Source organism: Lepidochelys olivacea, assembly GCF_965140295.1.
Source record: "Lepidochelys olivacea isolate rLepOli2 genome assembly, chromosome: 1".
Taxonomy (NCBI): domain Eukaryota; kingdom Metazoa; phylum Chordata; order Testudines; family Cheloniidae; genus Lepidochelys; species Lepidochelys olivacea.
In genome coordinates, this window is record NC_140411.1 from 284,181,708 (window position 1) to 284,205,222 (window position 23,515).

Below are 23,515 nucleotides of genomic sequence, written 5' to 3' on the forward strand. Positions count from 1 at the left end.
TCCTAGTCTTGTATGCAAACCACTAAATTTATTATTTGTTCATTAGGATAGTAAAAGTGAAATTGTTGTTGTGGAAAGTTTCTAATTTGAATTTTACTATTTTGGTCAAATTTACCAGTGGAAAGAAGTTACAAAAGTTTAAAAAAAAAAATCAAATACTTAACCACAAAACAGAATACATCAGTTTAGTTGTCACACTGGGAACTAATACAATATCTGTAACTGCAGCTTTTTCAGGACAAGTTGTATTGGTAAATAAGTCCTTTAGCTTAAAAGAAAAAAACAAAACAAACCCTCAACTCTTGAATTGAATGTTTCTACTAGCAAAGAACAGGCTGAACTTGACCAACAGGATATGGAAGATGTTGAAGAGGTGGAAGAAGAAGAAACTGGCGAGGATGCGAACAGTAAAGGTAACACTGTAACATATTTAAATCGAAAGAAATGCTAAAGGGATTTCACGTCTCAATTTAAACTGAATGCAAATGATGATAAAACATGATTTTTTTTTTAATGCTTTTTAAATTCTGAAACCCGAAGAGTATTGCTCATTCAAAGGGATTTTTAATGATCATTCACTTCATGCTTGTCTGCTTATTCTTTTTTAATCATGAACAGCAGCAGTTCACGAAACGTTATCCCTGTGAACCAGTCATTGACCAGTCAGTGCTTCTGTCAGTACTTTCAAATGAACTTTACTGCTCACTTAGCTTAATTTCATAGACAACCATTCAGCTTCAAAACGATTCAGTCACTATTATTAGAAACCCACAAATACCTAAAATTGGTCCAAAAAAAAAAAATTAGAAACCCAGCATACCCATTTATATCTATATTGGGAGGGAGGGATAGCTCAGTGGTTTGAGCATTGGCCTGCTAAACCCAGGATTGTGAGTTCAATCCTTGAGGGGGCCATTTAGGGATCTGGGGCAAACATTGGGGACTGGTCCTGCTTTGAGCAGGGGGTTGGACTAGGTGACCTCCTGAGATCCCTTCCAACTCTGATATTCTTTGATCTAGTTAGTAGTACATTTGCATGATACACAATTCAAAGTAAAAATCAGCTATTATAGCTGAAGACTGGGGTAGCATATGTTGCAGGGAAGTTCAGTACTAGGCAAACTTGGCTGAAATAATTGAAGTTCTAAAATACCCAGATGAATATATCCTAAGGACTGGCCAGCAGAACTACAATAGAATAAAATTATGCTTTTCTCATCCTATTGGACTTTCCATGTAAACAAAATAGTGAGTGTAAAAGACCTGTTTGATATAATTTATTTGGAATTTCAAGAGCCTGTTGGAAAGTTTTTCACTGAATACTATTAAGGAAACCAAGTAGTCTTGGATGAGAGTTGGAAGTTCTCTCAGGGATTAAAAAGTTTTAAGAGTAGGAATAAATGATCACTTTTCAACATGGTAAAAGACTGTCAGTTGAGTGCCCTAAAATACTGTACTAGAACTGGTGTTTAATATATTAATGTGATAAAATTGCATATGTTTCAATTACATATATTTTAAGTCTAGAGAAGATGGAAGAACTAGAAAGATCTAAGAAAGTTGTCTGAATGAACAGTTCAATGGCAAACCAGTCATTGTTGACAAATGCAGGGTAATCCCCTTTGGAGAAGTAACTTGAACTACTTCTGCATGTTACTGGCATCTAAATTGCAATCACTCAAGAAAGGGACTGAACTGCTGTTGTGCATAGCTCTCTGAAAATCTCTGCTCAATATATAAATGCAGTCAAAACAGTGAACAATTTTAGAATGCATTAAGTATTGGACAGAAAATAATTTGCAATTTCATGCAAAGATAGTACGACCTCATCTGAAGTATTGTGTTCACTTCTGGGGGAGATTAAAAAGATTGAGACTTTGTTTAATTTAGAGCACAAAAATAGGAGGGGTGTAGGTAGGTAAAAGGGAAATCTTGCGCATTTTGGAATAATAAATATGTGGAATTCATTGCCACAGGACATTGAGGCCAAGAGCTTGGTAAGAGTTAAAAGATGAATATTAATATGGATAATGAGAACACTTACAATTACATTTGACAAGACAAATTGTATAGGATATAAACTTCCCTGATTCAAGGTATGATGGAGGTTAGGAAGAAGGGTCTCCACTGGCGAAGTTACTCTTATTTTATTTTTTAAGCTATAAAATATGCGATTAGATGAATCGCTGGTCTGGTCTGGTATGACCGCTTGTTCCAACTGCACATTAAATTTTTCTGCTTACTAAGTCACTTATGCCTTATTTTCACTAGTATTTTTCAGTGAAATCTTGTCTAAATTAGAGGCTTGTAGGGCAGCTAACTGAATCCAATTAGAGTTTTGATAGTTGTACAGAAACTGTTGTTTTTTTGGAAGAATATTGACTTATTGCACAGTCCCTGCCTCTGCCCAAAGCAAAAAGTACAAATCTCAGTATCTTGCATTTCTTTTTATCATTTCATTTGAAATGTTAGACAAAAAATGCTTTTTTAAAGACAAACATTTTTGGTGACCCCTTGTAAACCTGTGTTTTCAGCAAGAACTTCTAATGACTGGGTCAACTTTTCATAAAATAAGAATCTCAGAGCTTTGTCTTCCTTTTTCTAAAATGGTCAACTTTTAGATTTTCCAAATGCTCAGCTGTCTTTCAAAATGATCAGCATAAGATGGATCTTCACTAACATTTTTAATAAGATACTAAAATAAGTTTATTTCCAGGTTGGCTACAAGATTTAGCATAATGCATTTGCAAAACCTCTCCTCTTCTTGGTTTTACTTAGCTCGGCAGCTGACTGTGCAGATGATGCAAAATCCTCAGATTCTTGCAGCCCTTCAGGAAAGACTTGATGGTCTGGTAGGAACATCTACAGGATATATAGAAAGGTACAACTTGTTCTCATTCAGTAGTTAAGTGTCTGTCTGTTTTTATAATCTTGTTCTCTGTGGAAGTGTTCACAACACTCAGTCTCTTCGCTTTGAGACAAATAATTAATACGTCCTAAATTACCTGCTGGGGCCAAATATATCTGAGAACCTGACCTTTAGAAGAGAGCAGGAACTGAGTTCTTTTATGTATTTTTAATTTGAGGAAGGGAAGTTGGGAAGCTTGGTAAAGAGCTTAAAGTAGAGCTGACCTGTTAAAGTGACTTGCAGAGGTACATTTAAGCTTAACTTAAGTTTAAGTTTAATTGTTTGAGGTTGCTTGCAGTCTTGTAGCATTTATTACTGAAATAATTAGAGCTATTTTTTTTTAAAAGCATGGATCTGTTCCTGTAATATGGTTGCTGTGTTGTTTCCTGATATCTTTGTTACAATATGATCAGAAAAAACTTTTAGAATGATTAAATGGCATAAAACTTCATTAATGCAGAGTTAAGTTTGCCCAGCTGATAGCTCATGCACTTCCAGAATGTCAAGTTCAGCAAAATAAATTTCAGAAAGCCAGGAAATAAGAGTTAAGGTAAATGCTTGCACAGCCTTAACTCTGCCACCTGGAGCTGACAATAGTCCCCTGGGAATTATCTGCATGGACTACATCTAAATTCACTGTTAAGTATAGCTATATTGAAGGGTGGAAGAATAAGTTGTGATATGAGGAGAACTGGATCTGTGTCCATCCCCCGCTCCCCCATGTATATTGTCAAAGGAAAGATACACATGTACCTTGAGGTTGTACTCTGCATCACTTCAATACAGAATTTGGTTGGTTGTGTCAGTAGCAGAGCTCTAGGGTCTTCTTGCCATGGGTGTTGCCATCAGATGGGATATGAGAGGAGCTGGTGGATATAACGATGGGGTTTGGGTGGTATGTGCAGGTGTCAATGGGTTGTGGAAGGATATGAAGTGGTTGTTAAAGCATGGTATTCTGTCTGGGGAGTAGTCTGAGTTTGAGTGTAGGGCAAGGGCAAGTAACATCTATTCATTACAGTGACAAGGCAGAGTGCAGGTATGTGTGTGTTATGGGCATTATGGGGCATTGTTCCAGTCATGTCAGTAGGTGGTCCCTTCCCTCCCACCCACCCCGTACCCAGTGCAGGAGTGTTTCTGATATGGGCACAGTTAAAGTTGCATTGTTTACCTTAATTCTGTATTTCTTGTTTTTCAGAAGTTGAGTTTTTCTGAACTTCTTCTAGAAGGGCCTGAGCTACCACCAGGCAACCTTAACTCTGGGTTCATGGGTTTTTTTTTTTTTGCCACTTAATATCCTAGTTTGTTTTTTTTTTAAACCAAAAAATGTTTGTTAGTGGCCCTTTGGGTAGTTGTAGTTTTACCTAGGTTTGCAGTTGATAAGGTACTGTAGCTATGTAATAATCAAAGGCCTAGCTTTATATAGTGCTTTTCATCAGTAGATCTCAAAGAACTTACATCAGTATCTCCATTTTTTACAGATGGGAAACTGAGACACAGAGGTGAAATGACTTGCCCACAGTCACCGAGTAGGCCAGTGACAAAGCTAGGACTAGTCCCAGTCAATATTTTCACTAGGCCAAATGGTTATGATGTGATTTCCTCAGTGTTCCTCCCCGCTCCAGGATATTTTGTGGGGATAATAGTTGTGCATTGAAATGTTTGCAATGCGTAGTTGCGGACAGGGCTAGTGTGAGAAATCTCATCCATGGTCTATGTCCCAAAACCTTGACAGTCTTATTACTTGGTTGTTACAGTAATTTAGGGCAAATCTACAATTATAATGCTGCATCAGCATACAGTTGATGTAGCACTTTAATTAAAATGCTCCAAGTACTCGTGAGGGCATTCTGTGCTAAAAAATTAAATTCTGACACAATATTTTAAAATTCTGCAAGTTTTATTTGTCAATAAATAAATGCAGGAGCTCCAGCATGGCAGTGGGGAGCACAGGCCACTGGCTGCAGAAAGGGGGGAGATCACCCTGCAGCCCCCACACCTCGCATCCCTAGGACACAGACTCAGTAGTGAGGCTGCACCTGACCCTGACACAGCACAAGGCCTGGGCCTGCCCCAGAAACACCCTGGGACCCTGTCCATCTGCGCCAGGTGCACGAGGTGTGGGACAGGCAGGCTCGGGCAGGCAGGATCCAAGGGTGGAGGGGCTCAGTGTGGGGGGGATTCAGGTATGGGCTGAGAGGATTCTGTGTGGGACAATCTGGGTACAGGCAGCTCAGTGTGGGGCAGATCTGGATGTACAGAGGCTTGTTGGGGAGGTCCAGGTGAAGGTGGTTGGGGCTCAGCAGAGGGGTCTGGGTGTGGGGGTCTCAGCAGGAGGGTCTGGGTGCTGGGGGAGTGGGGCTTCATGGGGGAAGGTCTGGGTGCAGGTAGTTGGGGGTCAGTGGCATGGGGGTCTGGATGTGGGGGCTCAGTGGTGTGGGGGGGCATCAAGATGGGGGTTTGAATGCGGGGAGCTCAGTGGGGGGGTGGCCTCTGGGTGCAGGGGTGGGGGTCAAGAAGCAGGGGTTGATGTTCAGTGGGGTGGGGTTCTGGATGTACCAGGTGAGGCTTGGCAGGGGTCTCTGGGTATAGGAGGTATGGATACACAGGTGTTGGGTGGATGGGGGAGCAGCTCCCCTTACAGTGACCCGTCCCACTACAGCTGAGGACTGATGGGGCTAGGAAGATGGGGAGGATACTGAGCTTCCTGCAGCTGTGGGAGGTCTGACATAGCCCCAGCCACTCCTTGGAGGGGAAGGGTATGTCCTGTCCTCTCCGGCCTCCAGCCCTGATGGGACTCTCAGCTAATCCCAGCTCAGGGTTGGAGCCACTGGCTAGGGTGTCCCCAGCTCCACCATGATTTACCTCTCTGCCGGCTGCTTCAGGTGCCTGAAACAATGTACGGGCGCTGCTAGGGAGTGGTGCGTGACTTCTTTTGCAGCTTCCCTTTGCTTCTCTGTCATTTTTCTGCAGGGAAGCAGTCTGCAGGGGCCACGAATTCTGTGCACGTGCAGTGACATAGAATTCCCCCAGGAGTATAAGCTGATGACAGAGAGAGAGAGAGAGAGAGCGCGCATGTGCTCTATGTAGTTAGCTACCACCTCTCGGAGGTGGATTATGTCAGTGGGAGCTCCCGATAACAGTGCTGTCTATGCAGTGGCTTTCGATGGTATAACTATGTTGCTATAGGGTATGAATTAATGTAGACCAGACCTCAAAGCGTTGAAAAGATTGGTATTCTTCTCTACACCCTCCTTGTTTCCAGCTCCCCCTCTCCTTCCCATCCCATTATGCTATTAGCTGGCACTGTAGAAGCCATTAACTTGTAAGAAGTTACTCCTTGCTGTCTCCAGACCTATGCCACTGCGTATACATCACGGCAAAAGCTTACTGGAGGGCCATATGCTGCTGTGGTTATTAGGTAGCCTGAGCGGCATACTGAACTTGGCCCCTCACTCCCACTACCCACCTTCTTTAGCACTCCTCTCCCTGCTTCTGTCAGACTTCCCCAGGCATGTCCCAGGTCTGCTCGGTCTGCCCTTCTCCCAAACACTCTGGCCAACTGTCCCCTACTCCTCCCACCTCACACAGGGCTGATACATACCTTAACTAGTTATTTTATGGATTTCAGATATTTAAATTTGCATTGCCTTCATTTCCCCCTCTTCTCTTTGCCCCCTCCCCCCCAAATCCCATCTCACAAGGAAGGGCAGGGAGAGGGGCTCAGACACTGCAAGAGGAGCAGGATCTCCCATATCCTGGAATACGTAGTGGGCAGAGGATCTCGGGTCCTTGCAGAGATGTTAAGGCTTCCTAGATCCCAGCATGCACACACAAGGGAGAGTTCAGTGCTGACAGGCCCCTCCAACTCTGAACCCCCAACTCTCTTTGCTACCCTTCATATTCTCCAGCCTCCTATCTTCCATTCCTACTTAGCCCCTTCCCCATAATCCCTTGCTGCAGACCCAACCCCCTGTTACCACACTAATCACCCCATCCCTTCCAATGATCATTTACTTGTCTAATTTATCTCATTCTCAAAAATAGTTTTAGTACCTTCTGAATATTCTGCTGTACTCAGATTGCATTTCTCCGCAATAAATTTTAAAAAGAGGGGGGGGAAAGGCAAATCCTCTCCTCCTTCTTCCTTCCTCTTTTCCCCTCTCCCCCTCCAAAATGTTTACAGTTAAATCTTACACTTCTGCCCTGGGTGGATCTCAGACTTCAAAGTTACAGGCTCCGCGACATGTTAAGTGATTAATCGCAATGAGATGTTCTCAGATGAAAGAATACCCAGTGGAGAGGAGTACAGATTGAAACAATAACTCTGAGGCTTTGTCTACACTAGCGTTTTTGTTGGCAAAACTTGTTGATCGGGGTGTGAAAAAACACACCCCTGACCAACATAAAGTTCACTGACAAAAGTGCCAGTGTGGACAGTGCTATGTCGGGGGCAGAGCATCTTCTGCCAACATAGCTACTGCTGATCGTTGGGTATGGTTTAATTATGCTGGTGGGAGAGCTCTCTCCCACCAGCATAGAGCACCTATGCAGGAGACCTTACAGCAGTGGAGCTGCAGCGGTATAGCTGTGCTGCTGTGAGACATAGTGTAGACATAACCTGAGCCACTGCTCCAGTCATGTCATTAGGTGTTCCCTTCCTCCACTCTCCCCGGTGCAGGAGAGTTTCTGATGTGTGTCAAACAGACCAGTTCTCAGCTCTTCACTCCAGTCTCAGCAGTATGTTCTTTGCATGCTCCGAGCATGCCTGTTCTAAGCTCTTCACCCAGAGGAGCAGGGTTTTTCCAGATTCTTGCTCACAGGGGTGTAACGGAGAAGGGTTCAGACTTCCCCATAAAGGGCAAGCCCTGAAACCTGGTTTATATGGGAGGCAAGGGGGCAGACCTCTACAGATACTGGTTCTCACAGGAGTAGAGGAAGGGGTTCAGACCCCAGAAAAGCAAGCCCTCCCAGAAACTGGCTCACATGGGATGTTGGAGGGGGTTAGAGCGCCATAGATGAGCAGCCTCCCAGATTCTGACACACATGGAGGCAGAGTGTGGGGCTTAGACACTACTGGGGGGAACTGACCCCTAGATCCTAGCTCACATATGGGGGGGAGGGGGCAGGGAGAGGATCTGACCCCCAATCCTGACATACAGAAGGGGAGAATGTGGTGCTGACAGGTGCCCCTGCCACTTACCCCCATGTCCTCTTCCCAGTGTCTTAGTCCCCCCAAGCCTTCTCACCTCCCTTGCACCACCCATCCCTATTATCCAGTGCAACCCCTAACTCTGTCCCCTAAAATGTCCCCCCCTTCAAGCATTCAGGTCTAAAAAATTTTTCCAGAAATACTTTGATTATTCTCCCTCTCCTACCCCAAAAATGTAACCCTCCAAAATCCTGACTGACAGATTTTAGCAGTATTCCTCCCAAACTTTTCCAGATGTCTGCCCAAGGTGAGTCTCAAGTTGCCACTGGTTGGTGGGTCTTGTTTAAACGACTACTGTTTATCCCCTTGTGGTGTCCAGCTGGTGGTGAACTTAAGGCTAACATCCTGTTAACTCCTCTGTCCATGTATGCTCAGTATAATCTATCAGGAATGAGGATAAGCAGGTGAAGCTTGCAAAGTCCTTTTCAAATGTTTAAATTTGATTTCCTCTAAAGGGCTGGTGGGTGCCGTGGACACTCCAAATGGTTATTTTTTGTAAGCAGGCTACAAATTCGTCTAAATTCTTTTTTATAAGGCCTTGCCTGAAATGGGAATACCTTGTCCACGGGGAACTTCAAAAATCCCCTCCATTCAAAACTGGGAAGAACAATTTTGAAAATTTCTGCAAAGAACAAGAATTTCAAAATTCTGTTTTGAAAAAGTGGAAACATTTTGTTTCAACCTTTTCAGAATGTTTGAGACTATAGGCATCTCTGGGCTTCTGGGAGCCCCAACTCAGAGGCAGCCTGCTGGAAGTCTAGGCTGCTGAGGAGCTAAGCAAGCTGGCAGGAAACCAAGCAAACTTCCATTGGAAGTTCTGTTGGAATTCAGTTGAAATCAATACATTCCTGTGGAATGTTTGGATTTTGACAAATTGGCATTTTCTGATGGAAAAGCATTCTATTTAGCCAAGTCTAGGTAGTACTAGTTCGGTTGCAACCAGTCAGTTGCTCCTCTGTCCATGTTTATACTAATTCTAATGAAGCTTGACTCTACAAGCTGATCTGAAGTTTTTCTGTAGGTCAGACAAACCTCCTGAGGAGACTCACCCTGCTTGTCATTTGACCATACATTCATTAAATTGGCTTGCATTCAGAGGACCAAATGCTAACTGGGTATCATCTTGTATCTGTTTGTTCCTTCAGCTTTGATTCTTTTGGACCTGTTGTCTTTCTTTGGAGCTATTGCATAATATTCTACCTTTTATAAAACTACTTATAGGTGACACTTCCTGTGTGAAAAGACAAGGCATGTAAAGATAATGGATATATAAATCTCAACTGAAGTTTGAAATGAGTTGCACTAGCAGTTCTGCATTTTGTTTTTATATCCAATATCATAGAATATCAGGGTTGGAAGGGACCCCAGAAGGTCATCTAGTTCAACCCCCTGCTCGAAGCAGGACCAATTCCCAGTTAAATCATCCCAGCCGGGGCTTTGTCAAGCCTGACCTTAAAAACCTCTAAGGAAGGAGATTCTACCACCTCTCTAGGTAACGCATTCCAGTGTTTCACCACCCTTTTAGTGAAAAAGTTTTTCCTAATATCCAATCTAAACCTCCCCCACTGCAACTTGAGACCATTACTCCTTGTTCTGTCATCTGCTACCATTGAGAACAGTCTAGAGCCATCCTCTTTGGAACCCCCTTTCAGGTAGTTGAAAGCAGCTATCAAATCCCCCCTCATTCTTCTCTTCTGCAGGCTAAACAATCCCAGCTCCCTCAGCCTCTCCTCATAACTCATGTGTTCCAGTCCCCTAATCATTTTTGTTGCCCTTCGCTGGACTCTCTCCAATTTATCCACATCCTTCTTGAAGTGTGGGGCCCAAAACTGGACACAGTACTCCAGATGAGGCCTCACCAATGTCGAATAGAGGGGAACGATCACATCCCTCGATCTGCTCGCTATGCCCCTACTTATACATCCCAAAATGTCATTGGCCTTCTTGGCAACAAGGGCACACTGCTGACTCATATCCAGCTTCTCGTCCACTGTCACCCCTAGGTCCTTTTCCGCAGAACTGCTGCCTAGCCATTTGGTCCCTAGTCTGTAGCTGTGCATTGGGTTCTTCCGTCCTAAGTGCAGGACCCTGCACTTATCCTTATTGAACCTCATCAGATTTCTTTTGGCCCAATCCTCCAATTTGTCTAGGTCCTTCTGTATCCTATCCCTCCCCTCCAGCGTATCTACCACTCCTCCCAGTTTAGTATCATCCGCAAATTTGCTGAGAGTGCAATCCACACTATCCTCCAGATCATTTATGAAGATATTGAACAAAACCGGCCCCAGGACCGACCCTTGGGGCACTCCACTTGATACCAGCTGCCAACTAAACATGGAGCCATTGATCACTACCCGTTGAGCCCGACAATCTAGCCAGCTTTCTACCCACCTTATAGTGCATTCATCCAGCCCATACTTCCTTAACTTGCTGACAAGAATACTGTGGGAGACCGTGTCAAAAGCTTTGCTAAAGTCAAGAAACAATACATCCACTGCTTTCCCTTCATCCACAGAACCAGTAATCTCATCATAAAAGGCGATTAGATTAGTCAGGCATGACCTTCCCTTGGTGAATCCATGCTGGCTGTTCCTGATCACTTTCTTCTCATGCAAGTGCTTCAGGATTGATTCTTTGAGGATCTGCTCCATGATTTTTCCAGGGACTGAGGTGAGGCTGACTGGCCTGTAGTTCCCAGGATCCTCCTTCTTCCCTTTTTTAAAGATTGGCACTACATTAGCCTTTTTCCAGTCATCCGGGACTTCCCCGGTTCGCCACGAGTTTTCAAAGATAATGGCCAGTGGCTCTGCAATCACAGCCGCCAATTCCTTCAGCACTCTCGGATGCAACTCGTCCGGCCCCATGGACTTGTGCACGTCCAGCTTTTCTAAATAGTCCCTAACCACCTCTATCTCCACAGAGGGCTGGCCATCTCTTCCCCATTTTGTGATGCCCAGCGCAGCAGTCTGGGAGCTGACCTTGTTAGTGAAAACAGAGGCAAAAAAAGCATTGAGTACATTAGCTTTTTCCACATCCTCTGTCACTAGGTTGCCTCCCTCATTCAGTAAGGGGCCCACACATTCCTTGGCTTTCTTCTTGTTGCCAACATACCTGAAGAAACCCTTCTTGTTACTCTTGACATCTCTGGCTAGCTGCAGCTCCAGGTGCGATTTGGCCCTCCTGATATCATTCCTACATGCCCGAGCAATATTTTTATACTCTTCCCTGGTCATACGTCCAACCTTCCACTTCTTGTAAGCTTCTTTTTTATGTTTAAGATCCGCTAGGATTTCACCATTAAGCCAAGCTGGTCGCCTGCCATATTTACTATTCTTTCGACTCATCGGGATGGTTTGTCCCTGTAACCTCAACAGGGATTCCTTGAAATACAGCCAGCTCTCCTGGACTCTTTTCCCCTTCAAGTTAGTCCCCCAGGGGATCCTGGCCATCCGTTCCCTGAGGGAGTCGAAGTCTGCTTTCCTGAAGTCCAGGGTCCGTTAGTATATGATTTATACTGAGGAACCCAGATGCTCCCATAAAATAGGTTAACCTGCATTAAATTACTCTGGCTTGAATTTGCATTCGGTGTCCAATATTAGCCTGACAGCCTCTGATACAGAGAAACAGATGTGTATCTATTTGTTTCTTGATGCTTATATGTACAGTTGCTAGGACCTGTCCAGTGTCCTTAGACTCTTGCAAAATGTTACTCTAGTGACCTCAAATGAGTGCTTATCATATGCTGTCTCAACAAGTCTTTCTAATATTTTTCTATTAACATCTTTATACAACTAACCTTTTGATTTTTCACCGTACCATTCCTTCAAGTTAAAATTGCAGTGGAGCATTAATGATAAATTTGACCTGAAATTTTGGAACATTTCTTTTAGAGAGCATGAAAGTAATATAACTGAATGTAAATGTCACATTGGGTGGATTAAAAACTTTTTCTGAACTTTCATGAATAAGTTTGTTTGGTATTACATATTGCGTATCTCTACTTTAGCAAAAGCTGATGCTAAATTATTGGTGACTTATGGAAAACTCACTTGTTTGATGTTAATTGACATCTTACTAGTCATGGCTGGTACGTTCCTGTTAACCCTAAGAATGATCGTGAGGAAGGGTGGTGATTTTGCATTTTAAAAGTAAGCTAGCGTTCCAAGAGTCTAAGAACCTGTAAATAATACAGTATGAGTAGAGCAGTGTTAGATACTTAAGTTGTCAAATTACTTAATTTAGTCACATCCAGTGCTTAACAGAGCCTTGAGTTATCTCTCCCTTCTTAAAGCTGAAGGTGAAAAGAAGAATAAAAGCAATCTTGCTATAGTCTGTTCTGATCAATGTGGCCCACCTCCTTAATAAAGTAGGCAAATGCTAATACACTCAATCTTGTTGTAAAATAATTTTATGTACACCCTCCTTTTGCGTAGACAGTCTTCCAAATTTTCTCTTTGTGAAAGTTCATAAAATATTTTTTAAATATCCAAGCATGAAATTCCTATTTTGTCAGTGATAGGAAGGCAATGGAAGGGTTTTAACTTTTTGCTTTTTGTTTGTCCTGTGTTGAGTAATTAATACTCCTTTTTTTTTTTTTTAAGCCCCCTGGGGGTTCTCAGCCTTTTTCGTGCTGAGGCTCCGCTCAACATGCTATAAAAACGCCAAGGCGCAGTGCGGGGGGGTGGGAAGTTCTGGGCCAGCGTAGGTCCTTGGGCATAGGCATAGTTTTACTTCTATTTTGGGGGAGCAAGAGCTGCCAAGGCTTGAGCCAGCTCCACACAGCAGGGTTCAGGGACGGAGTGCCACCTCCACCCTCTCACTCACTCAGGAGGCCACCCAGCCTGTCTGGGCTGTGGGAGCACGCAAAAATATAACTCAAAGGGGAAACTCAGTTCAAAAAGTTTGAAAACCGCTCAGGGTGCAGGGAGGGGATAACATGGGGCTGTGTATAGACAGGGGGGACTCCTAATGCAGCTCCTAGCTTTGGGGGTGGGCACTGGGGATCCCGGTTTTAGCCTGCCACTGCTCCCAGTTTGTGGAGGGAGGTTTGCCGCCTTCAGGCCCTCGCCACTTTGAGGGGATGGGGTGGCTACTGCCTTTAGCACTGCGCCGCTTCCAGCTTCAGTGCTGGGCCTCAGGGCAGCGGCTTTCAGCCACGGGGCTCTGTGGCCCCGCTGGTGAGAACCACTGCTCTTTCCCACAGATTAATTAGCTCAGACCTTAACCCAGTTTGGATAGCCATACAGAGTAAATGGCAAAATTTAATTTTGTACTCTTAGACATGTAAATATCACTGTGTATAATTCTTACAAATTGAGCACCTTCCTTAAGAATATACCCCATCATTCTCCGATTCAAGTAATGTACATTTTTTTCATAAAGTTTACATAAAATACTTGAGTTCAGATCCTCGGTTGTGGCATGGCCAATTTGTGCTCCACTGCCATTGGTTCATAGGCATGAAGCCAAGTGGCCCCAGGAAGATCACTGCACCATAATAGGATCCTGTGGTATATAGGCTCTGACACCCTGCACTCTTATGTCGGTTTAGAGGGCAAAGCTAGGCCTACCGTACATTCTGCTGGCCAGCCCCTGGGCCGCCAATTGCGGTTAGCCAGTGTAATTTAGAGAGCTTGCTGTAGCCTAATGCTGGGTGACTGGGCCAGTGCACAGCCAGTCCAGGATGGGAGAAACTCGGAGGCCAGCTTTGCAACCCACCTCCCCCACAAGCTGCACTTTATCCACCTTAGCTATAGCTGAGCCTCTGGGCCTTAATCTTTTAATGTTGCATCATCATTGGAGCCCAGATGTAAGGAGAGCATCCAGTTGATTACAAGTAAAGCTAATAGCTTAAGGAGATGCAACTGATTAGTATATTTTATAATCAGGGTCACTTCAACACTTTTCCAACATGTTTACTTAATACATTGGTCTGTCTAGGAAAAATCTTTTTAATTCATGGGAATATTATATAATATGTTCTGAAATGTTGCACCAGCCTCTTGACTCTCAACTGGCTCACATACAGATGTAAATCCTGATGTTACTTGATTTTCTCCAGTGAAATAAGAAAAAAAGCTTGTCATCTTGATGCGTTGGCCCATCTTTGCAGGGGGGAAAAAACACTATCCTGACAATCATTTGATAAATTACTTTAAATTCAGTGAATACTCTACTATTTAGAGAGCAGCCTAACATTATTGCAGGGGTTGGCAACCTTTCAGAAGTGGTGTGCCTAGTCTTCATTTATTCACTTCAGTTTGAGGTTTCGCATGCCAATAATACATGTTAACATATTTTAGGTCTTTCTCTATAAGTCTATATATTATATAACTAAACTATTGTCGTATGTAAAGTAAACAAGGTTTTCAAAATATTTAAGAAGTTTCATTTAAAATTAAATTAAAATGCTGATCTTACATCGCCGGCCCGCTCAGCCTGCTGCCAGCCTGGGGTTCCGTTCACCTAGGCTGGCAGCAGGCTGAGCGGGGCCGGCAGCCGGTACTCCAGACCGGCAAGGGGCTGAGCGGCTCAGCCCACTGCCACTCAGCCTGCTGCTGGTCTGGGGTTTCATCCGCCGGCTCCTGCCAGCCCCACTCAGTCTGGGATCCCAGCCCTGCCCACATAGAGTGGGTACCTACCTTCTCCCTGGTTCTAGCCCGTTCTCTTCCTCTCTGTCTGCACTGAACTGAGGGTGGGAGTGCACTGAACACAGGGCTGGGGGTGAAGGAGCAGGCTGGGGGTTGGGGTGTAGGGTCTGGCCAAGAGCTAAATGAGGGAGGGGCTCAACTTTGTGGCAGGAGGTTTGGGTGTGGAGTGCTTACCTGGGCAGCTCCCATTTGGTGCGAGGGGTGCAGGTAGGAATGTGGGGGGGGAGGGTGCAGGAGCTCCTATTTGGTGCTCACAGTAGAAGGGGTGCAAGAGTCAGGGGACGAGGTATGGGGGGTATGTGTGTGGGGGTGCTGGGGTCAGGGCTGGGGTCATGGGGGGGTGCAGGGGTCAGGGCAGAGGGCTGGGTGTATGTGAGGGGAGTGCAGGGGTCAGGGCAGAGGGCTGGGGGTGTGGGCTGGGATCATGATGGTGCTCTCAGCCCCCTGCCCAGAGCGGCTCATAGCAGGGGGCTGGAGGGGATATGCCTTGATTCCACCCCCTTCCCCAAGACCCCATCTCCACCTCTTCTGCCCCTCCCTCGCAAGGGCCATCAGCTGATCGATTGGTGGCAGGGAGGGAGAGGAGGAGGGGCAGGCATGCAGCACAGCAGGGGGAGGGGGGAGCTTGCCTGCCCTGCAGCAGCAGCTGGCAGAACCAAGCTTCTTCATCCTGCTCCCGGGGTAGGGAGGCGGATAAGAGTGGCCCGGGGTATGAGCTGGCGTGCCATTGGTTGCTGACCCCTGCATTATTGCTTTGAATCTTTAGGCAAAACCTTATGTAATTAAACTTAATGTTTGTCTCAGTTCTTTGGAATACTTTAATGAAACCTCAGCCTTAATGAAGCCTCAGGTTAGTTTAAGAGTTGCATTAACCCTGAATCAGCATGATTTAGTGAGTCATGTGTTCAGCTGTTCTTCTGTCCAAAGCTTAAGTATGAAAAGTATTGTAACATAGCATAAAACAAAACCAATCTGTACTATGGAAGGTGGCTATGGGATGGGCAGGGAGTGAAGGGGGTTGAGAAGATTGAGAAGGGGGTCAGTGTGTTTTATGGAACACTTCTGTTAATAGTAATCATAATACTGTATAACTGAAACTTTCAGCTTGCCTAAGGTAGTTAAGAGACGGGTGAATGCTCTCAAGAACCTTCAAGTTAAGTGTGCACAGATAGAAGCAAAGTTCTACGAGGAAGTTCATGAGCTGGAAAGAAAGTATGCTGCTCTCTATCAACCTTTGTTTGATAAGGTAACAACTCTGTGCTAGTATGACTTTATTTGTAAGCTCTAGTTAACTAAAATCCCAAAAGAGAGGATTACAATGGGAATAAACATCAGTGGTGCATATCTGTAGCTATATGGTGTTACAGTTCCATGTGGGGCCAGATGTGAACCCCTCAGTCTCTTGAGTGAATTGATTCCAATAGGACCACCCATGAGAGTAACTAGTGTGATTAAGGGTCTCAAGGCCTGGGTGGTTATTTTTGATGGGGATAGGAGTAAAGTGTAATGTTACTGTTGAGTGTCAGATGAGGTCAAGAAGCAAATGGAATGCATTCCCCAAAGGGAGAGCTTGGATTACAGTAACTTTACTAATTGCAAAAACATACAATTTACTGGGAGGAGTGGTTTATTATGGGCATTACGTAGTTCAGATTCATTATTATAAAATTATACAGTAAATCTGAAAGACTTCATGATTTTATTTTCCAGCGAAGTGAAATTATCAATGCGATTTATGAACCTACAGAAGAAGAATGTGAATGGAAAGCAGATGCTGAAGAAGAAATTTCAGTGAGTATCTCCACTGTATCTGAAGAGAACAATTGATGGCATATTTCAAGCTTTAACACACTAAGCAAGACCCAATACTGTAGCAAAATTTAAAATGCCAGCAGTGAAATTCCCATAATAGCTTTTTGTGGCTCTGTAAAGTAGCTGCAAAGCTTGACTTCTAGTTACGGGCGCACTGACTTTATCATAAAATCATGTGCTTTACCGGAGTATCTGGTACTGGTGATAACTCTTATTAAATTTTAGAAAGTTTAACATTTTTATTTTATCAAGGAGGAAATGAAAGAGAAGGCCAAGCTTGAAGAGGAGAAAAAAGATGAAGAAAAAGAAGACCCTAAAGGAATTCCTGAGTTTTGGCTGACAGTATTTAAGAACGTGGACTTGCTTAGTGATATGGTTCAGGTAGGTGGTGACCTAAAGTTAAATGTAATCATAAGTCTTAAAATTTGTACTGGTCTGCTCCTAGAAATTGTGGAAATAGTGATATGATTTGGGTGTTTTGGTATTCTTCTGGTAGGATCAAATGGCTTGTATCCCATTTCAAAGTGCTTTGTCAATGGAATGATGTATCATGCTCCCATGCCTGTTCAGCTTGACACATCTTATTGTTTAGTTGCCAGTTACATTCCTTACACAAGTCTTCACATATTCAGTGATGAATTGCATATCAAATGATGAGAAACTGCCTTTCATGATTGAATAAGATTGAGGATGCTTATATAATTTAAATGATTTACTGTGCCTATTTATTACTTTACTATTGCCCTCTGCTGGTCAAATAATTGTATACAATATTTTCAAATGCCTATCGCAGGTTCTTATCTACTGTAAAACAAATATTAAATATACCTGTGCCCCTTTCACCCCAATGCTTTTTTTTATTTTGTAACTAGCTTAACTCAAATGCTGTTTGTATGAAAAATGCTATGCATTGATTTAAAATCATTTTTATTTAAAGGAACATGATGAACCTATCCTGAAACACTTAAAAGATATTAAAGTGAAGTTCTCAGAAGCTGGTCAGCCTATGGTAAGCTTAACATCATAGACAAACTGTATTTATTTCTGCATGATAAGATTAAAATTGACACTGGGGACATAGTGGTGGTCTGTGCCTGTCAAATATTTGATGGTGCCTTTTGGATTCTGAAGAATTTTTAGTCTGTTCTTCGTGAGAAATGGCACTAGCGTACTGTTAATACAGTCATATATAAAATGACCACACATCTCTTGTATTATGACAGTTTAATCAATTAGATACAAAATCTAGCTATAATCAGTATTTGCAGCTAGGAGTTTCTTTCAGATTTGGACACAATTTCAAAAATGTAGTTGCTGATAATTATGTCCTTGAACTGATTACCTATGTTGCTTGCAAGAAATTTAGTAGTAGTAGTAGTAGTCCAGAGGTTTAGTTCTACATTATAACACACAAATCACTGTTTATCTCACTTCAAAAGGTATGAGGCAGAAGATGAAAATCATAATCCTAGATGCCAGTATGAAATTAAGAAAACTTTTTAAATTATTGTAATTTGGGGATAGAAATTGTTTTAGAATTTTCAGTCTCGTATATTGGGCAAAATTGACATTAAGTAAGCCACTTTATTACTGGAAAAGGGGTGTACACTGATTTGGGATATCTGATTCTTGGATATTAGGAGTTAATCATTATGATTTTTGAAATTAAAGATGAGGAAATGTTGCTCAGTTGCTAATAACACTGTCTTTTGGTAATTGTTTTTAGAGTTTCACGTTAGAATTTCACTTTGAATCAAATGACTTCTTCACAAATGAAGTGTTGACAAAGTCATACAGAATGAGATCAGAGCCAGATGATTCTGATCCCTTCTCCTTTGATGGACCAGAAATTATGGGTTGTACAGGGTAAGTGTTAATATGTAGTTAACCACCTTCTCATGGCTCCTCTTAATATTTGGCTGAGCTTGCAATCATAAAATCATAGAACTGGAAGGGACCTCGAGAGGTCATCTAGTCCAGTCCCCTGCATTCAAGGCAGGATTAAGTATTAGTCTTACTTTCAAGCAATGGCCTTACATTCAACTTGCTGGGATTTCTGTTTGGCTATGCATGAAATGGGATAACTTTTGAACGCTGCATCCAATCAGCTCTAAAATTTCAGACCATGTACTAGGCAACAATGGTCAGAACCTTGTTGACTTTTGTGGGGGGAACAATAGGGTCATAAATGAGGGGTACATGAAGCCCCAGACAGTTCTTTAGTACAATCACAGCCTCAAACATCTCTGCAATTGTGTAAATAGCAAAAAGCTAGTCCCTATACCCATGAATAGAGTTAATATGTTGACACTCTGAATGTCTTATTTCTCAAATGGATTGAACCATTATTCTTTCTAAATTTTATATAGCATCATTCCTTGAATTGATCTTCTAGAGCAAATACACAGTTCAGGAGGACAGTCTTATAATAAGTGTTAAATTGAGACACCTCAAACGTATAACTTCTGGGTTTAGGATCACTTGCAATGTTCATCAAATATGGAGATCCATGCAATCAGTGCTTCAAGAATGAACATTTACTGACTTAATTTTTGTTGTTTGCCTGAGTTTTTGGGTCTTAGTGAAAGAAACTAAGTAAATGAACTTGCGTGGGGTTCGTCCCTTGTCTGTCCTTGGCAGGTTGTGTACATAGTAATCATTGGAACTGTCTACAAAGTACCATGAGCCCACATCTAAGTGAGTGTGCAGCTTTGCCGGCAGTCATTCTATTAGCAAGTAATAATTCTTATCCATTTCAGACTTGGCACACTTCTGTCACAGCTATATTTCCTTCTTCTAATTTTCCTCCTGTTTCTCCTCCACCCCAACCTAGTGGTATTAACATATTTGGTTGTCTTTCTCATGTCTCAACCTTTTTTGTGGCCTTTATAATTGAAAAGCCCTCACGCCATCGTTGGTGCCAACTAAATTACTACCCCCTATTCAAATCGTTCCTGAAAAAGTACTTTGTCCATGCAACATGTCAATGATTCATGGAAGGAAAGTGGCACCTGGTCAGTGTTGACAAAGTTCATGGGATAGGCATTGTCTTCCATAGTCTTGAACACTGTTGAGCAAATTAAAAGTGTGTGATAGTCTTGTTGTAGAGTAAAACTGAGCTATGCTCTTATCCTTCCACATGCCAGGGCTTAAAAGTGAAACGTAATATGTGAGGGGCCCAAAATATTATTCATGCAGGAAATAAGTGCTGTAGGATAACTTTCTGTAACCTCAGTTTCTTTTTTATTTCTGATGTAAATATTTTCAACCAGAAAAGTGGTGGGGGGGGAGAAAAGCTCCTGATTGGAAGGAATTTTGGGAGTAGAATGAGTAATTCACCTGAAAATGAAGTACCCATGAGCGTTATGGCTAGCCCACAGTGTTTTCTCCAAATACATAATAATTTTCAAGATCACCTTAAAATAGACAACTGGCTGTACTTAAATATTTAACCATATCCTTAGACTAGGGGTAACTTTAGTGTGTAAAAACAATGTGAAATTGTAAGTATGTCCCAGTTTGATAGTTATTTTCCTTATTTCTTGCAGGTGCCAAATAGACTGGAAAAAAGGAAAAAATGTTACTTTGAAAACCATCAAAAAGAAGCAGAAACACAAGGGACGTGGGACAGTTAGAACAGTGACAAAAACTGTCTCCAATGATTCTTTCTTCAATTTCTTTAGTCCCCCTGAAGGTAAGTATTGTCTGGATTAATTTGCGATGAATTATATGTAGTATTTTTTTTAAATTACTTATTTTTTTTCCCCCCCCCTCTTTCTTACAGTTCCTGAAAGTGGAGACCTGGTAAGTTGAAGAAATTCAATACACCAAATTTGGAAAGAATGTGTGCTACTTAAGCTATAACTTGGGAAGATATTAAACTATTCTAGCTATTTCTTCATGTAATAAGGAACACTTCTCTAGTAAATACTGTTTAGCACGTATTCTGGCTTGCTTTATGGGAAGATCTATTCAGGCTGTATAAGAGCATTCTTAGTTGTAATTAGTATATTTTGGGCTTGTTGATGCTTGTGAAGGATAAACTGGAGTTGTCTTGTAAAGGTTAAAATTTGAATAAAGTTGGGACTCATGAAAGTGAGGAACCAATAATACCAGCCTAAGGTGAGTGTCAAACTAACTTGAACTACAGTCTCTAAAGGAGAAAGATTTAATTAACCTACTTATCTAGTTACCTCAGAAAAGATGTGCCTACTCTATCCACTTACCCTTTCCACCACTGCTAAAACTGGTGAAGCTCAGGTGCCCACAAATGCTTTCTCAGCTCTACTATTCATCTTGTCTACCAGTGGTGGGAAGCTTTACAGAAAAAGCCTTATCTGTGTGACAATGTCTTGAAAACCTATTCTCATAAACACTGAATGTAGATTATGCTTTTTATGTAATGGGTCTGCTTTTTATCACTGAATATGCTGCCAGAGATGCCACGGTTAGCATAAACTCAGTCCCTAGGTGTTTTGGCATCTTATACAAATTTTTAACTTTTTTCATTTAAACACTTTTTTTTTTTTTTTTTTTAAATCTAGCCCCTTTGGTTTGAAGATGGTTTTTCAGATGTAAACCAGTAGAGTTCTGTTTACCTGAATCTATGGACAACAGGAGTGAAAACTTAAGTGTTGTACCCATCTCATTGGGTTGTCAGTGTAAATCTAACTTAAATATCATGTTAACTGAATTATGGGTGAATTTATTACTATCACTGTGGTTGAATTAAGTGGCAGAGACATGCCTTCGGAGTAAGCAAAGAGTCTTTAAAGCATTTGGATATTAATGTATTTGTAAGATATTCAAGGGGTTTTAGTGCTTAACAGAATTTTAGCAAGGTCGTGAAGAACACTAAAATGATCTGGAGAAGCTAAACATTGGGGAAATGGGGAAACTTTCTTTTTAATACTAGTCTGGGTAAAAATGTTGACTTAAAAATGAAGGAACTGTATTGAGGTTTCTGTGTTAATTTGCACAAAATTTCAGACTTTTCACGGGTTGCTTTTTTAAAACGTGGGGAGATGCATACATTGTGTATTTGCCCTCGTTTGCAAGTTGTCCCTTAAGTACGATCCAATAAATGTCAGAATCCGTGAACATAATCCCACTGTGCTGAATTCTCTTGAATATCTGGTCACCTCAATCTGACATTAGTTTGTGTTCAGACTCCTAAAACAAATGAGTTATTAATTTACCACTTGACTGTTTCTTTTAATGTCTTACACAGGATGATGACGCTGAAGCAATCCTTGCTGCAGATTTTGAAATTGGCCACTTTTTACGTGAGCGTATAGTCCCACGATCAGTATTGTACTTTACAGGGGAAGCTATTGAAGATGATGATGATGATGTAAGTCTGTTTTAAACTGGTTCAGTATGCTCCAACAATACTGTTAATATTTAAGATTCCTAATGTATAATTTCTGTAGTTTTAGTAGTGTTTGTGGGATTTTGTGCATGAATCTACTCTGTCTAGGTACTTCCAGCTCTGTTCAGAGTAGGGCCCCCACACACACATCATGTTACAAAAGCCTTGGAGGGCAGTGGTAGCCACTCTGTCTACACTACAAGTACTATACCAGCATAACTGTAGTTGCTCTCCTGTAGCATTTGCGGTGTAGACACTTGCTACAGCAACAGAAGGGGTTTCTCAGTCACTGAAGTAAATAATCTTTCTGAGAAGCAGTGGCTAGGTTAACAGAATTCGTCTGTCAGCCTAATTGCATCTACACTGGGGGTAAGTTTTGACTGAACTGTTTTGCACAGGGTGTGTAAGGCCTTAAAGGTATAGAGGGATATGACCGTGACTCTCTGCCATCAGGACATGACCCTTTACACAATGGCGTGAGCTCACCTAAGCTGGATGTAGGATCAGAAAATATCAACTACAGCATATGGCCCTGGTGTGCTGGAATATGGCCCATTTTGTTTTTATGTATTCTGTTCCAGCACAGGGCCATGTAGTGTGTGTGTGTGTGAGTGAACTGGATATTTTTGGATTCTGTCCTTGCTGTAGAGCTTCTATATGATGCAAAACAAATTATTTAAACCAAATGTTTCATGTGTGGTCACTAATTGTGTGTACTTCCCTTTCTGGGTGCCCAATATGGTATTGTAGGGTCTGATCTGAAGAAGAGTTGAGCGCTTCCAGCTGAAGCTGAAGTCAGTGGGAACTGTTTTGTACATATAAAATGCTGTATAATTCTAAGTACTCTGAAAAATCAGGACCTAGATCACTCAAATTGGGCACCCAAAATTAGGGTGAATTTGTAAACTTAATCTCTGTGCCTTGGCTTCCAATCCATAAAATGGGGGGGGATAAATAATACTCCATCTCAGAGGTGTTATGAAAATAAATTCATATTTGTGAAGCACTTGAATACTATAGTGATAAGCACTGTAGAAAAGCCCATGAGGAAACTATTTATTTTTTGTCTTCAAAGCAGGGTTTAAATAGTGTAAATGAGGGGGCCCACACTGAACAATGAAGAGAACCAAATTTTGAAATGCTGCCCATTAAGTGAGCATCATTCATTGTATTCACAGAATGAGGCAAAGGTCCTAAAAGTGTGTGATTGCATATAAGAGTGTCAGATTAAGGTTGCACAAGGAACCTTAATTCTTTCATTTCCTAACCTGAATTCTTGGTTTTGCAATCTTAATGTTCTCTTAACAAGTTTTTTTAGTGCAGAGCTTTCTAACCTTTTTAAAGCAAACTGGAAAAAAGTAAATTCCATCATACTAAGACATGGATCATCAGTAGTGTTGGAACCTTTAGATCCACTGCTACGTGTGCTAAGGAAGTGAATTGATAGCAACAGTAGGTTGTCATCCTCTGTATAGACCAGGGGTCGGCAGCCTTTCAGAAGTGGTGTGCCAAGTCTTCATTTATTCACTCTAATTTAAGGTTTTGCGTGCCAGAAATACATTTTA

The 23,515-nt window shown here is 42.1% G+C and overlaps 1 protein-coding gene across 2 annotated transcripts in view; it reads left to right on the forward strand.

Moving 5' to 3' along the window:
• The window catches only part of NAP1L1 (nucleosome assembly protein 1 like 1), a 51,981-nt gene that overhangs the window by 19,882 nt on the left and 8,584 nt on the right, over positions 1-23,515 (forward strand). Inside the window, exons 3-12 of one of the 2 annotated variants that reach the window (XM_084630124.1) lie at positions 325-413; positions 2,779-2,881; positions 15,872-16,013; positions 16,478-16,558; positions 16,832-16,960; positions 17,517-17,588; positions 18,306-18,445; positions 20,128-20,273; positions 20,364-20,383; positions 21,810-21,932. In XM_084630124.1, coding sequence (XP_084486250.1) covers positions 325-413; positions 2,779-2,881; positions 15,872-16,013; positions 16,478-16,558; positions 16,832-16,960; positions 17,517-17,588; positions 18,306-18,445; positions 20,128-20,273; positions 20,364-20,383; positions 21,810-21,932 — 1,045 coding nt within the window. The remainder of the gene's footprint in view (positions 1-324; positions 414-2,778; positions 2,882-15,871; positions 16,014-16,477; positions 16,559-16,831; positions 16,961-17,516; positions 17,589-18,305; positions 18,446-20,127; positions 20,274-20,363; positions 20,384-21,809; positions 21,933-23,515) is intronic. The other variant, XM_084630125.1, reaches the window with a different exon arrangement.